At 53.7% G+C, this 12,791-nt stretch overlaps 2 protein-coding genes across 9 annotated transcripts in view; one reads left to right on the top strand and one right to left on the bottom strand.

The window, feature by feature from the left end:
• Window positions 1-7,490, top strand: part of HEMK1 (HemK methyltransferase family member 1) — a 36,923-nt gene extending 29,433 nt beyond the window's left edge. For 7 of the 8 annotated variants that reach the window (XR_004312157.1, XR_004312152.1, XR_004312155.1 and 4 more), the window contains one exon: window positions 2,209-2,665. The gene's annotated coding sequence lies outside the window, so the exon portion shown is untranslated. Of the gene's footprint in view, window positions 1-2,208; window positions 2,666-7,358 lie in introns of those variants that run through there. The other variant, XR_004312158.1, reaches the window with a different exon arrangement.
• CISH (cytokine inducible SH2 containing protein) lies at window positions 2,034-7,608 on the bottom strand. The gene is made up of 3 exons (XM_006174080.3): window positions 7,476-7,608; window positions 3,892-4,112; window positions 2,034-3,656 (listed from the first exon to the last, which is right to left on the bottom strand). The coding sequence occupies exons 1-3, from the start codon at window positions 7,493-7,495 to the stop codon at window positions 3,133-3,135; spliced, it is 765 nt and encodes a 254-aa protein (XP_006174142.1). The 5' UTR covers window positions 7,496-7,608; the 3' UTR covers window positions 2,034-3,132.
• Window positions 7,609-12,791: the final 5,183 nt, after the last annotated feature.

The following is a 12,791-nucleotide window of genomic DNA, read 5'->3' as shown; positions in this document are numbered from 1 at the left end:
ATGGGTTACCACCAGTTATTGTTTGTATGTGGTATCTTTCTCCCCAGCCAGTGTGTGCTCCTTTCACCAGCCCAGAACCACCCAGGGGTGACTGCAGTGACCAGAGGATTTTCAGCATCTGTTAGTCTGGGTCTCTGACTTGGGTCTAGGGCCCAATGGCATGCCCTCCACTAATCCTGTTCTAGGCAGGCATCACTCACTCCCCTGATAGGTAAACGTGAAAAGAAGACTGAAACATAAAAATCTTGGAGGTCAGAAGTAGCTGCCAGCTCCTCCTTAGGCAAGAGCTAGACCCTGGCTTGGGCTGAGGTGAGGATGAGGGGGATAGGACCCTGTTGTCTAGGACACTGGTTCCAGAGACCTTAGCAGGTCTTAGCAGGCAGGGACACAGGGATAAAACCAGCATTCAAGAACAGCTCGCCTGAAAGCTGCCCCCCAGCCACCTGTCTTCGCTGCCTCCTGTAGTGCAGGGACAGGTGGGTAGTCGGGACCCTGAAGGGTTAGCTCTGTTCTGTGCCTCACCTCCTCAGACAGTCCCCTGCCCCCTCTGGGCCTCAGTTTCCTCAACTGTGGAGTATGGGTAATGTTTAGACACTCCCAGGGTTGTGGTGAACATGACATAAAGTGCAAAGCCTTTGTCCATTGCCAGCACCTGGCGGGCACCCTGAGACTTCTCCCTTCTGTGGACAACAAAGGGCTTCCTCCTGCTCCAGCAGCTTTCTCTCTGGGCCATGGCACCAGGTGGGAAATAGCCTGCCTTTGGCCGCTCTGTGTCCACTACCCCACTACTGGGTACTTGATCTGGGGGTGGAGCAGACAGAGGGGTCACCTCAGGCATTCTGGGAGTCACCAAGGGGCTGAGATCCAGGCTGAAACAATGAGGAACCAAAGACATCGCTGGCAGGGCCATGGTGACCTGGAGGAGGGCTGCTGTCGGGCCCTGCGGCCAGCAACAGACAAGGTGCCAGGCGGGACATGTGGGCCTGGGCCCCACTCCCAGTACAGAGAGCCCTCACCCACCTCTCACTCACTCTTACCCAGTAGCAGGTCCTTTCTTGGCCACAAATATCTCCATGCCTTCAAGGTCCTATGCCTCCATAGTTCTTGCTTTTTATCCTTTCCTGCCTCCTCCTTAACAACATGTCACTCCTCACACCTTCCTGCTTCCAACCTGCCAGCATTTGCCTCTTCTCAGCTGTAACTTCTAATTGCCTAGAGGCTAAGAAAATAGAAAGGTTAGAACTATTTCTAAACTAAGTGTTAAAAGGCTATGAATGAGGTTCAGAGGAGCTTTCCTGTGAGGTACTCAAGTAAAGGGGCAGAAAATTTCAGGACATGGTGGGATTCCAGGTGCTGAAGTGCTCCAAGATCAGACCATCAGACAATGGAGAGTGTTTACATTTTAGTTGCTCTTCCACCTACTTCTGGTTTCCAGGACCCTGAGTGCGAGAAGAGAGTCCTCAAACCCCAGCCAGCTGGGCCCAAACCCCATCACCACACCTCAGGTCAGATCCTGCCAGCTTACTGGCCACCATCCCCAACTCAACTGTCTGCAGCGCTGCACAGAATGACTCTTCCCCAGGCCTCCTTGTGGTTGGGAATATGAGCTTCCCAGTCATGCCCTGGTGCCTTTGCACTCCCTGTAAAGTGACTGGCCCTGACTTCTCTGACTGTTGGCCTCCTCATCTCAAAAGACGCTGGCCCCTGGAGCTGTCCATAGCACCCATTCCCCCCAGAATTCTCCACTTTGTCTTTAATTGACATCTCCTGTCTGTACCTCTATCAGGTCTGATGCTCCTCTGCCACCACCCCAAACCTGGCACTGGACCCTGCAGGCAATCCAACTGGCCTTTACCTCCTGCCTCCCACCCTCCAGAGGGAACAAGAGGAAAGGAGTGGAGAAAGGCCATTCCCTGCCCCCTCCACTCTTCAGTGGTCCACTAGCAGGGCTGCTCAGCCACATAGGTCTCTGGGCCTCTGCTGACCCAGATATAAAGTGGGGGATAACAATAATAAGATTGAAGGAGACAAACTGTGCAGAACTCAAAAGAGGCCCCACTGAGGGCTCTGTAAGTGAAAGATACAATTTTATTGTCGTTACAGAAAAATCAGTGGAAAAAAAAAAAGACTACCAAACTGTTTTTCAAAGTAATAATCACTTTATAAAGTCTTATCAGATATGTATTTCTTTCCCTCTCTCACGTGCAGGCACCTTCCTGGGCAGGAAACAGACCCAGAAGAGCTGGAGCAGCAGCTCTCAAAGTAGCATGTCCTCCCCACCAGCCCAGCACCCACACTCATGCAGGGCCTATGCCTCAGCGAGACCAGCTCTGTGCAGGTAGGGCTCTGCCCTGCGAGGGGGTGAGCGGCCAGCTCTGTTGGGCTCTAATGCCTTGGCTCCATTTTCTTGTCCATTTGCCCAATCTCCCAAAACAAGGTTGGGGGCAGAAGAGAGTGGACACTTTCACAGGGGGTGGGGCAGCACCAGGACATCCAGGACTGCCTTGGGTCCAGCAACACATCTCAGAATGGGGCTCTCCACCAGGAGGAGCTGGAGAAGCTGGGGCAGGGCTGGAGTCTCTGGAGCACTCAGGGCTCAGGGCAGAGAGGTATGGTTGGCTCACGCTGAGATCAACCCAAGGAGAATAAATAAATAAATACTGTATAACTGTGCAGTCCTTCAGCCTGGCCTGCTCTCCCATCAGGGGACTGTCACTGTTGACCTCAGTTCCTCTGGCTGCCATCCTCCCTGAGACAAAGGCTGGCTGGAAGGAGGGGGCCTGCTCCACTCTGTGGACTGAGAAACCAGGGCCAGCCAAGTCTATGCAGTTCAGGAGGCCACAGTAGGGAAGTGGGGGCCTGGGCCCAGCCCACAGGGTGAAACAAGGTCCTGCCTGTCTCCCTGTCTTCTGACAGATGGCCCACCACAATGGCTGCTGACCTCCAAGTCATGTGACACTTCCCCCTACCCCTGGCCCCAAGCTTTGCTCCTGCTGACTCTTCCTGGTCCAACTGCCAGATGCATGCAGGCACCAGGATAACTGGAGGAGGGATAGTGGGAGCCCAAGTCCAGCTAGGGCCGGCATCCCCTCTAGGATCTGGCTGGGTGAGGCTAGGTGATGCCTGGACAGGTCAGAGCTGGAAGGGGTACTGTCGGAGGTAGTCAGCCATGCGCCGGGGCAGTGGGAGGCAGTCCACGTCAGCCACCAGACGGTTGATGACGAGGCGGCACAGGTGCTGCAGGCTTCGAGCACTGCTTCTGCGCACAAAGGGCTGCACCAGTTTTAGGTGCACAGCAGTAGCAGGCAGTGCTGGGTCACCAGGCACATCTTCCTTAGGTGTAGACAGAGCCGGGGTAGGTGCAGGGTCAGGACTGTCGCTTCGGGTATCTGCAGCACAGGAGGCCACATAGTGCTGGACAAGGCTGACCACATCTGGGAAGGCCAGGATGCGCGGCCTGGACAGGCAGTTGGAGTCCAGGCGGAAGCTGGAGTCTGCATACTCGATGCGCACGTTGGTGGGGCCGCGGGTGGTTTTGACAGACAGTGTGAACAGGTAGCTGGGGTGGGTGCTGTCGCGTACTAGGAATGTGCCCTCTGGCATCCTCTGCAGGTGTTGCCGGGCCTCGCTGGCCGTAATGGAACCCCAATACCAGCCTAGGCAAGTGTAGAGGGGGCAAGAAAATGGTCACAGTGGAAATTAGCTGGGGGCACCAACCCAGGGCAGGGCAAGGCTCAGCTTCTCCCTTCATATGTCCCTAGGGAGGGCTGTACCTCCCCCATCAGACTCTTCTGGGCAGGGCCATGTCTCTCAAATTAGACTCAAAAGGCAGAACTAAACTTCTCCCATCAGACTTTCCAGGACAAGGCCTGTCTTCCTCCTCAGACTCACCAGATTCTCGAAGGTAGGAAAAGGTCTTGGCTATGCACAGCAGATCCTCCTCAGGGTCCAGAACCTTGGGCTCACTCTCTGACTTGGCTGGGGTCTCGTCGGCTGCCTCCTCCAGGAAGGTGCCAGCAGGCAAAGGCTGCATAGCTGGTTCGGGCAGCTCCAGGGACTGGGCCCACAGAGGCCGCTGCCCGATCTGCTCCACAGCCAGCAAAGGACAAGGTCTAGAAGAAGGTAGATGGGCAGTGAGTGGAGGCCCTGTGTTCTCCCTATTTCCAGGGATCCCCTATGCCCCAAACTGGCACATGACCTCCAGCCAGTCTGTCTCACTATGAACCCCAGTTTCTCCTCTGCCCACCCATGGGCTCAATGAGACCAGTACCCCACTTCCCACTTGTCATCAGTAAAGGCACCTTGATTACTTTCCCCACATATGAGCCCTCTTTTGAAAGAGACTTCTCCACCCTCCCACATTTATTAAACAGTAATTACAATCATCCCTCAGTATTCATGGGGACTGATTCCAGTTTGTGGGGACTGATGCCAGGAGCTGCTGTGGATACCAAAATCTGCTGATGCTAAAGTCTCTTATATGAATGGCATGGTACACTGAACACATGGGGCCCTCCGTATCCATGGGTTTCACATCTGCCACTATGGAGGGCCAACTGTAATCTCTGTATTTTGGACCAACCAAATACACAGATCATTCCCTATATGCCTTTTTAGCTCACAGTGGCCAGTTGGTGTCTCCACCACACTGATAGGATTCAATGCAAAGAGGCCTTACAATGGTGCTCTCCTGGCAGTGGTGGGCTGATTAAATGGCACTAGTCCTGGTTGAGCCAAGGGATGAGCCTGTGCGGGGTCCTCCAAGAGGCCCCAAGATTATGGTAGGATGTCTGAGGTCACATGTGACCTCTCCAATGATAAGAGTATCTGTTGGAGGGACCTAGGTCCACACTATCCAGGGCTTAGAGGCCAGAATAGTCTCCCCAAACAGATCAGACTCCCATCCTTTTCTCTGTTCCTCCAGCTGAGGGTCTGGGGTAGACAGTGGCCTCTAAAGGTGCTGGCAAGTCCCACCTCCCATAAACACAAGCTCCCACTGAAGGGCAGGGTACTCATTCCACCTTCCGGATCCCACCCTGACAAGCCTGCCCTACCAGGCACTAGATCTTATACAAACCTTGCTCTTCCCTAGACCTCAGCTTCTCTACCCGTGCCCCACCCCTCTCCATGAGGGTTCCTAGCAGCCCAGACACTGAGGGGTTTGGCCGCATTATATTCTCAGATGGCTAGAGTTGGGTTGTTGAACTGGCTGCAACTGGAGCAGTAGCTTCCCTTTAGGGGAAACCCACCCAGCATGGTGATCCTGGGGCTTCCTGGGAGTGAGGGGCATGGTCCTGGTTCCCAAGGAAGACTGCTTGTCCTCTCCTCCTCATCACAAAATCCTCAGGCCTAAGTTCTGGGTCTGGTCCCTTGCTGGATCTCAGGACACCAAGGTAATGAAACCCTGGGCCCTGCCCTAAAGGAGAACTAACAATCCAAAGTCATAAAAGCAAAGAATGTCATGGGGAAGTCAGGGTCTGCCTGCTCCTGAGCTGAGTTTGCTAGGCCAAAGGAAGGAGTAGCGGGGAAGGGACAGCAGGCAGAAATGACAGCATGGGTAAACACTGCCAGGTATTGCTTACGAGGCAGGAAGAGGTGGGCAGGAGCCGACAGCAGGAGCCAGACACAGGAACCAGATCTGGCAGTGTAGGTTATAGGTGACTCTTAGAAAATTTTAACAAATCAGGGCCCCATGATCACTTTGAGGAGAAGGGGCCCCAAGACCCTGGCACACCACAGCCTGCTAATACTTCTCCACCCCGACTCCCACTGCACTACAGAGCCCTGGAATCCCTTTTGGGGAGCTGGAGGCTGAGTTCCGAGGAACTGACTGGTGGCCTGCCTGCTGGGATCCAGGGCTCATCTCAGGCCCAGGAGACTTCCCGAAGTAGGGTAGGCTGCTAGCTGGTCAGGCCAGATGGAGCCCCCGGAGTTTAGCAGGGCACATGTGAATGTGGGTACCTCTAGGGCCAACATGGTGTCTGGGTGTGTGAATGGCTGTATTGGTCACCACAAGCTCCTGGTGAGTGAGTGTATATCTGGGAGGGGTGTGTCCACAGCTGTGTCATCGTCATGGTGGGGGCGGTGGCTGGTGTGTTCCAGGTGTGGGTGGCTTGTACGTGTGTGTGCCTACTATGGAGCTCAGCCTGTGAGTTCTGCCTGGGGACCAAGCCAATTAGGGCAAACAGCCCTGAGGGGGGATCCCTCAGCAAAGCCAACAACCCAGACCTATAGTGGAGAATCCCTGCTCCCTTCCTCAGGAGGGCACCAGCTGGTCTGTGGCTGTGTGTGTATGTGTAGGTCTTAAAAATCTCACTCCCTGACACCCAGCATCTGAGGTTCCAAGGGCATCTTCAGCTGGAGCAAAGTGAAAGAGAGTGTGGGACCCCAGAATTGGGGGGTTCCTGAAAACAAAGGCAGTGGTGGTGTGGGAAGGTGTTCTAGAATCCCAAAATTCAGAGAGGAGGAAGGGAGATACTGGAGACAATTAAGGAGAAATACTGAATTATTTCTTCCTAGCACCTAGTCTTCCTAGCACCTCCAGGACTCCTCCCTGGAAACAGGACTGCTCAGAACAAGGGGTACTTGAGCCTCACTCCACCTTCCACCCTTCCTCATTTGGTACCATGCCAGTTTTGATAACAGCAGCCACTGGGCCACCGAGCTCTCCCTGTCTGTGGAGCACCCACTCACATCTTTCTCTCTCCCTGGAGCTTTCTGAGCTCCTGTCAGATCAGTCTGGAGAGCATCAGACCCCTTGGTTGAAGGGGACCCTGAGGCTCTGGGCAGAAAGAACGTGCTAAGAATGCTTAGCTGAGGCCAAGACTGTCTTATCAGTGCCCACCCCCGCAAGTCTTTGGGAAACTTGGAGAAAGCAGGGCAGGAGCCAAGTTCCTTCTCACACTGGGATCCCAGACTGGGCTGAGAGGAGGGGTGAAGCTATTGTGGGGGTGCCCCAGACAGGACGGGGCTAAACCTAGGCTCTCCCAAGAGCTGCTTGTTTAGCAGGTGCCACCCTGAGGAGAGTCAAGGATCTCAGGCTGGCTTCTCCAGAAGAGCCTAATTGCTAGCAGGAGAGTGGATGACAGGACAGAGAGGGGCAGGGGCTGACCCAAGGTCATCAGTATGCCACCAGGCCAGCAGGCCAGGGTAGAGCTTTCTGGGCCCAGAAGGGGGTCTGGGCAGGTGAGCCAGGTCTTGAAGTCCGCGCTGCCTGAGGCGTCTACCTGCTTCGGCCTGAACCCCAGCTTAGCCCACCCTGTGTTTCTCCCGTCGCCAGTCGACCCTCAGTTTCCCTACCCACGGTGCGAGTAGAGGTGGTGACGATGTTGTCACCCCTCCCTATTGTCACTCCCGAGGTCTTTCCGGCGCTTTCTGACCCGTCAGGCTTTCTTAATACTCGGCACCTAGCACGAGGCCAGTACCCTGCCTTGTGCCAGCTCGGAGGCTGGGCGGGGGCGAAGAACAGCGCTTACCCCTGAACGCAGAGGACCATGTCCCGGCAGCGGCAGCGGCAGCTCCGGAGCTGGGGCTCGGCCAGACGGCGGTGGCTGGAGAGAGCGGGTCGCGCTCGCAGGTCTGGGTCCCGGGGCGCACAGGCGGCGGGCAGGGACTGAGAGGTGGCGGTGCGGGCGGGCCTGAAGGGAGCGGGGGGCAGGCCGGGAGGGCGGGGCGGGGCGAGCAGCCTAATCTTTTGTCCTCTGAGTTCCAGCCCTTCCCGGAAGCGATGTCTTCCTAGAACCGCCGGCTGTGCGGCCCGGCGGGGAGAGGTGCGGGCAGAGGCGTCGGCTCCCTAGTCTTGGGCCGAGGGCCGCTAAAGGAAACACCTTTGACAGATTTCCAAGAACTTTCCAGGAAAATGGGGCGGGACCCCGCTCACCGACCAATCGAAGTGCAGGAGGAGGAGCAGAGTGGTTGAGGAGGACCAATTATAGCGCTTGGACCCGAGGCTGACGTGACTATGTGGGGTTGAGCCTGACCTAGAGACCACTAGGGAATGACCGAGCAGAAGGCCAGGGAGGGGCCGGTGTTCTACAGACCCAAGTCCAGATTTTCTTCGGGCATTCCCCTTCCTTGGGGACAGGACCTCTTATCTCTGAAGAAGTGGTGACAGCAGGAGGGCGGGGTCACGGGCTCGTCTTCTTCAAGGCGGTTTGGTGTGCGGGCGCCCCCTGTGGGCTGCACCTGGACTCTGTGTGTGGGTCGCATGGGATATGGTTTGAAGAGGGACATTGGGGGATGGAAAAGATGTGGAAGGAGTACTCAGAACCGAGCAGGTCCACGGGGGTCAATCCTGACATCACCACAGCCAAAAGGATCCAGGCAAGAACGTTTTCTCTGAGACCTGGGGGAAAAGTCACCATAGCAACATTTGCACCAAGCAGGGCCATTCAGTCTCGACCCTAAGCTGGCCTCTGGCAGGCCCTCCAGTCAGGGAAGAAATGACTACTGACTTGGGGAGGCAGGCAAGGATAGTGAGCCCCCAGCTCAGCCCACTGGACAGTCTACATCTGTCTCTGGATTGGTGGGCCTCCTAAAAATGTGGGAGACCTGGAGCTCCAAACACCCAGAGAGAAACTGTAGGATGATAAGGTAGAGAGAAGGAGCAGTGACACCCCCTCCCATCTACATGGAGCACTTGCTACACTTTATCTTCAACAGCTGGTATTGCCCCCACTATGCAGACAAGACTGAGCCCCAGGAACAAAAGTCAGAAGCCCATGCTCCTACCTGCAATCCTCTCCACCTTTTCTGAGTTCACTGGACTCCCCAGGAAGCATCTTGAAAGACTATAGGGACTACGTACACCTTCTCCAAGCCCTTAGGCCAGAAAGAGAGGGAGAGAATTGGGGAAACGACAGGGTCTGCTCCCCACTCCCCACTGTCCAATGTGTATCCTCATGTTCCCAGGGAAGAAGGTAAGATTCAGATCTCCTGCCAGGGATGACAGACTGCTGGCAGTGTCCAGAGGCCTGGATGGTAGTGTCCAGACTTTCCCCAGGGCAGACAGGGCTGAGCTTGCCCTGCCTGGGAGGAGATGAAAAACAGAGAGATCCAAAAGCAAAGCCCTGTGAAACAGGACAAAATGACAAAATAATTGGTTCAAATGAGAAGTGACTTCAGGGAATCCACTTCTCCATAAATTTCCTAAAGAGAAGTTGAGCTTCAGTGTAGCCCCACCAAAATAGGCTAGAAGCTCCTTTAATGGGATGCTGATGGGCGTGGAACCCTTGTTACTCACTTTGACGGCTGGGGCACCTGGAGATCCCAGCCTGGGGCTCCTGCGTCAGATGCTATCTCTTCAGTAGGAACTGGCTACTGCCCTGCATTACTGTGAAGGCAAAGGGCCTTCGCAGTTGCCAAGCAACAGAGCTGGGATTTGAACCTAGTTCTCTGTGGGGACAAATCCCAAGCTCTCTACCCTAATACTGTACCGCTTCCTTCTCACTCTACTTTACTGAACACTTACTATGTGCCAGGTGTGCTCAGCAATTTCCAGCCCCATTTTATTTTCTTACTACTACATATTGCCCCCTCTTAATAGGTGATGAAACTGAGGCAGAGAGAGGTTACAGTATATCCTAGATCTCTCAGGCCCCATCCCTCCCCACACTTCCTCTTCTTGCGACATGCCAGCTTCTAGGCATCCTTCGGGATCCAACTTTCAGGTCCTCAGTGAAGCCTCCCTGTCTCCTGGCCAGTCAATGGCCGAGCACCAAGGATGTCCCCTTGAAAGCCCCCTACAGAAGTCGGTGATTATGCAGTTCTGTGTGTAAACTAAAGGGCCCCAAGGGTTTTGCCCTCCAACCGTCCTTTGTGAATTTGACAGTGTAATGCACCTTTCAGGCATGCTGGGGACAGTGATATGCCTCTGTTTTGCCCCAGGTGCCTGCTTGCCCTAGGTGTTGTGAGTCCCTGGAGCCATCTAATTATCACCTCTTGCCCTGATTGCTGGGCCAACACTGACACCCAGTGGCAATTCCTCTCCTAGTTTCTTGTGTCAAATCGCCTTAGATTCTCCCTTGCAGAAAAACCCCTGCCTTGCACCCCAGGAACTGGCCTTGCTGCAGGATCTCTCTGCCCCTCCCCACTCAGAACAGTCAGAAGATGGGTCACGAGACTATACGGGAGTTCCTTCCTCAAGGTCTGGCTCATTTGTCTCTATACTCTCACATGTGCAGCCTCTCTTCTCAAAGAACAGTGTGTGTGTGTTGGGGGAGGGAGGGTTCAGCTGCCCCCCTCCCATGCTGTTCAGGCACTTACTGGACCCCTTGGTCATTGTAAGCTACTCCAAAGGCCTCAGCCCCCATCCCCATAGATGTGCAGCTATCATGAAGGGCTGTGTGGCAGAATCTGCCACCATGAACCCACCCCTGCCCTGGCCCAGCCATCCCAAATACTAAATCCTCCCATCAGTGGGCAGGTGGCAGATACTTACTGGAACATGAGCAGTGAGGGGAAACCATGCATTCTGACTCACCTGGGTTAATTGGTCAGTTGCAAAACATGTGTCCATGATGTACCCATGTGGGGAATGTGTGTAAGCATTGGTACCGGTATGGACACCGCAAGGGGACAGACATCACCATTGCATACTTTTTACCTTTCTGTATGTTTTTTATTTATTATATAACAATCAAGTTTTACTTATGCAATTAAAATTTTTAATAAAAAGAGACCAGTTTGAAAACTACAAATATAAAAATTTTAGAACAATTGTAATCTAACTCTATTTTTAGAAAATAAGATATCTCAGAGACCATGGCATGCAGAGAAGTCCTTGTCTGTGACAAGGAGCCTGCCTCCACCCTCAACTCCCTAGCCTGCTGCTTATGAGTCGAGACCTGCTTGTCCAGAATGAAACATTGCTCAGCTTTGGGTTCATCTGGCTCAAACCAGCCACCCCCACAGAAGAAGGAGGATCCTTTTCTAGTCTCCAAGCAATGAAAATATCTGGATCACAGGCTTTATTCAAGGCTCTGGGATCTTGGATCAGATTCTCAGGTGAGGCTCAAGGAGAGAAGTCCTGGTCCAGCTAGGCATGAATGTGTGTGTGTTGTGTGCATGCCTGTGTATCTCTATGTGCATGTGTGCACACATGTAAATGTGTGATTGTGCATATGTGAACACGTGTGAGAATATGTACATATGGATGTGGGAGGGGGCAGAGGGGCACAGGAGAGGAGGGCATAATTTGAGGGTGAGAGCTGGGCCCTGGAGTTGTTCTTTGGGGGTTGGGATGGGGGCTCTGCCATGACAGCTACTGACTTCAGGCAGGTTTCTTGACCTCTCAAGACTTGTCTGTCTTATGTGTCTGTGTTGCAGGCTGTGTGGGATTGGTACTGCCCTCCCGTCTCCAGTCCCAGTGAGGTCATGGGGTGCCAGATAGAGCACTTCCCCAGTGTCTGGTCCAAAAGGATGGTTCAGTACTCTTAGTTGAGACTATCTTCAGGGCCTCTGCTTTTCTGAACCCTGCTAGCTTGAAGGTCTCCTTAAGGAAACAGAGCAGACCCTCAACACACCCTCATCCAGCTCAATCACTGTACAGAGAGGGTGCCCTTTCTCCTGGAGTTGCTGCACTGAAGAGCTTGGATAAGGCATCAGTGTGCATCCACATGTGTGTGTATGTGTGTTGGGGGTGCATAGGACAGGGAGCTTGCGGGGCCCCAATCCCAGAGCCAGAAGATACCTTTGAATACTTAAGCATATACATAGATAACCCATGGTTGGGACAGAGGTCGCGTTCCTGCAGTCCCGTTAATGGTCGGTAGATGGCAGCAGAGGACCGTGCAGGGATCCTGCCCCACCTCGCACCTTCCCAGTCCCAAGCACGACACCTCGTTTGGGATTGGGGGCGGGGTGTGAGAAGGATATACGGGAGTAGTGTAGATTTGTCCAAGGAGACAGCCACACACCCTGCGGCTCTAGACAAGTTGTTTCCTCTCAGGGGTCCTCAGTTTTCTCATCTGTGAAATGAGAGTTAACAGCCTGGGATGGGAAAACCGGTTTATTTATGTAAGGTAATCTAAGATGGGCTCAGAGTAGAGGCCTAAATGTGGAAGGGAAAACCATTTAGCTAATAAAGAATATCTGCCACTGGAGTGGAAGGAGGGGGCTTTTTAAACACACCAAAAGCTCAAACCATAAGGTGAAAAGTTGATGGATCTGACCAAATGGGAATTTAGAATTTTGGTCCAAGGACGCTGTATTCCCAACAGAATATGAGCAAGAGATGCACAGAAAGGGAGAGATGCCAGTGCTAGAGAGACGCCCAGAGCCACCAGGAACCAGAGAGACGAGAATCACAAAATTGCATTTCACTTGGCATGTTGGCAAAAATTAAGACTTTAGGTACTCTGGCGATCGGTCACTATTAAGGAAGTCAGAAGACTTACAAGTTACATACAGAAAGGTAAAAAGTACGCAATGGTGATGTCTGTCCCCTTGCGGTGTCCATACCGGTACCAATGCTTACACACATTCCCCACATGGGTACATCATGGATACATGTTTTGCAACTGACCAATTAACCCAGGTGAGTCAGAATGCATGGTTTCCCCTCACTGCTCCTAGCAACGTGCAGAGAAAACAACCGACTCAAGAGGCTACCTGAATCTCCAACAGAAACAAGACATCTGTGCTTTCACTTCCCTAGTGGTTGGTAAAATTCGGGGCTCACACAGCCCACGCGGGACCCGGCTGCGCTAGCCCTGGGAGCTCCCCGGCCGCCGGTGGAGCCTAGGAGGTTTCCGCCCCCTCGAGAAGCCACGTCCCCTATTTCTGCTGTGACT

Source organism: Camelus ferus, chromosome 17 (genome assembly GCF_009834535.1).
Source record: "Camelus ferus isolate YT-003-E chromosome 17, BCGSAC_Cfer_1.0, whole genome shotgun sequence".
In the NCBI taxonomy this organism is placed as follows: domain Eukaryota; kingdom Metazoa; phylum Chordata; class Mammalia; order Artiodactyla; family Camelidae; genus Camelus; species Camelus ferus.
The sequence above is the reverse complement of the archived record's forward strand: the minus strand, read 5'-3'. Positions and strand labels throughout refer to the sequence as shown.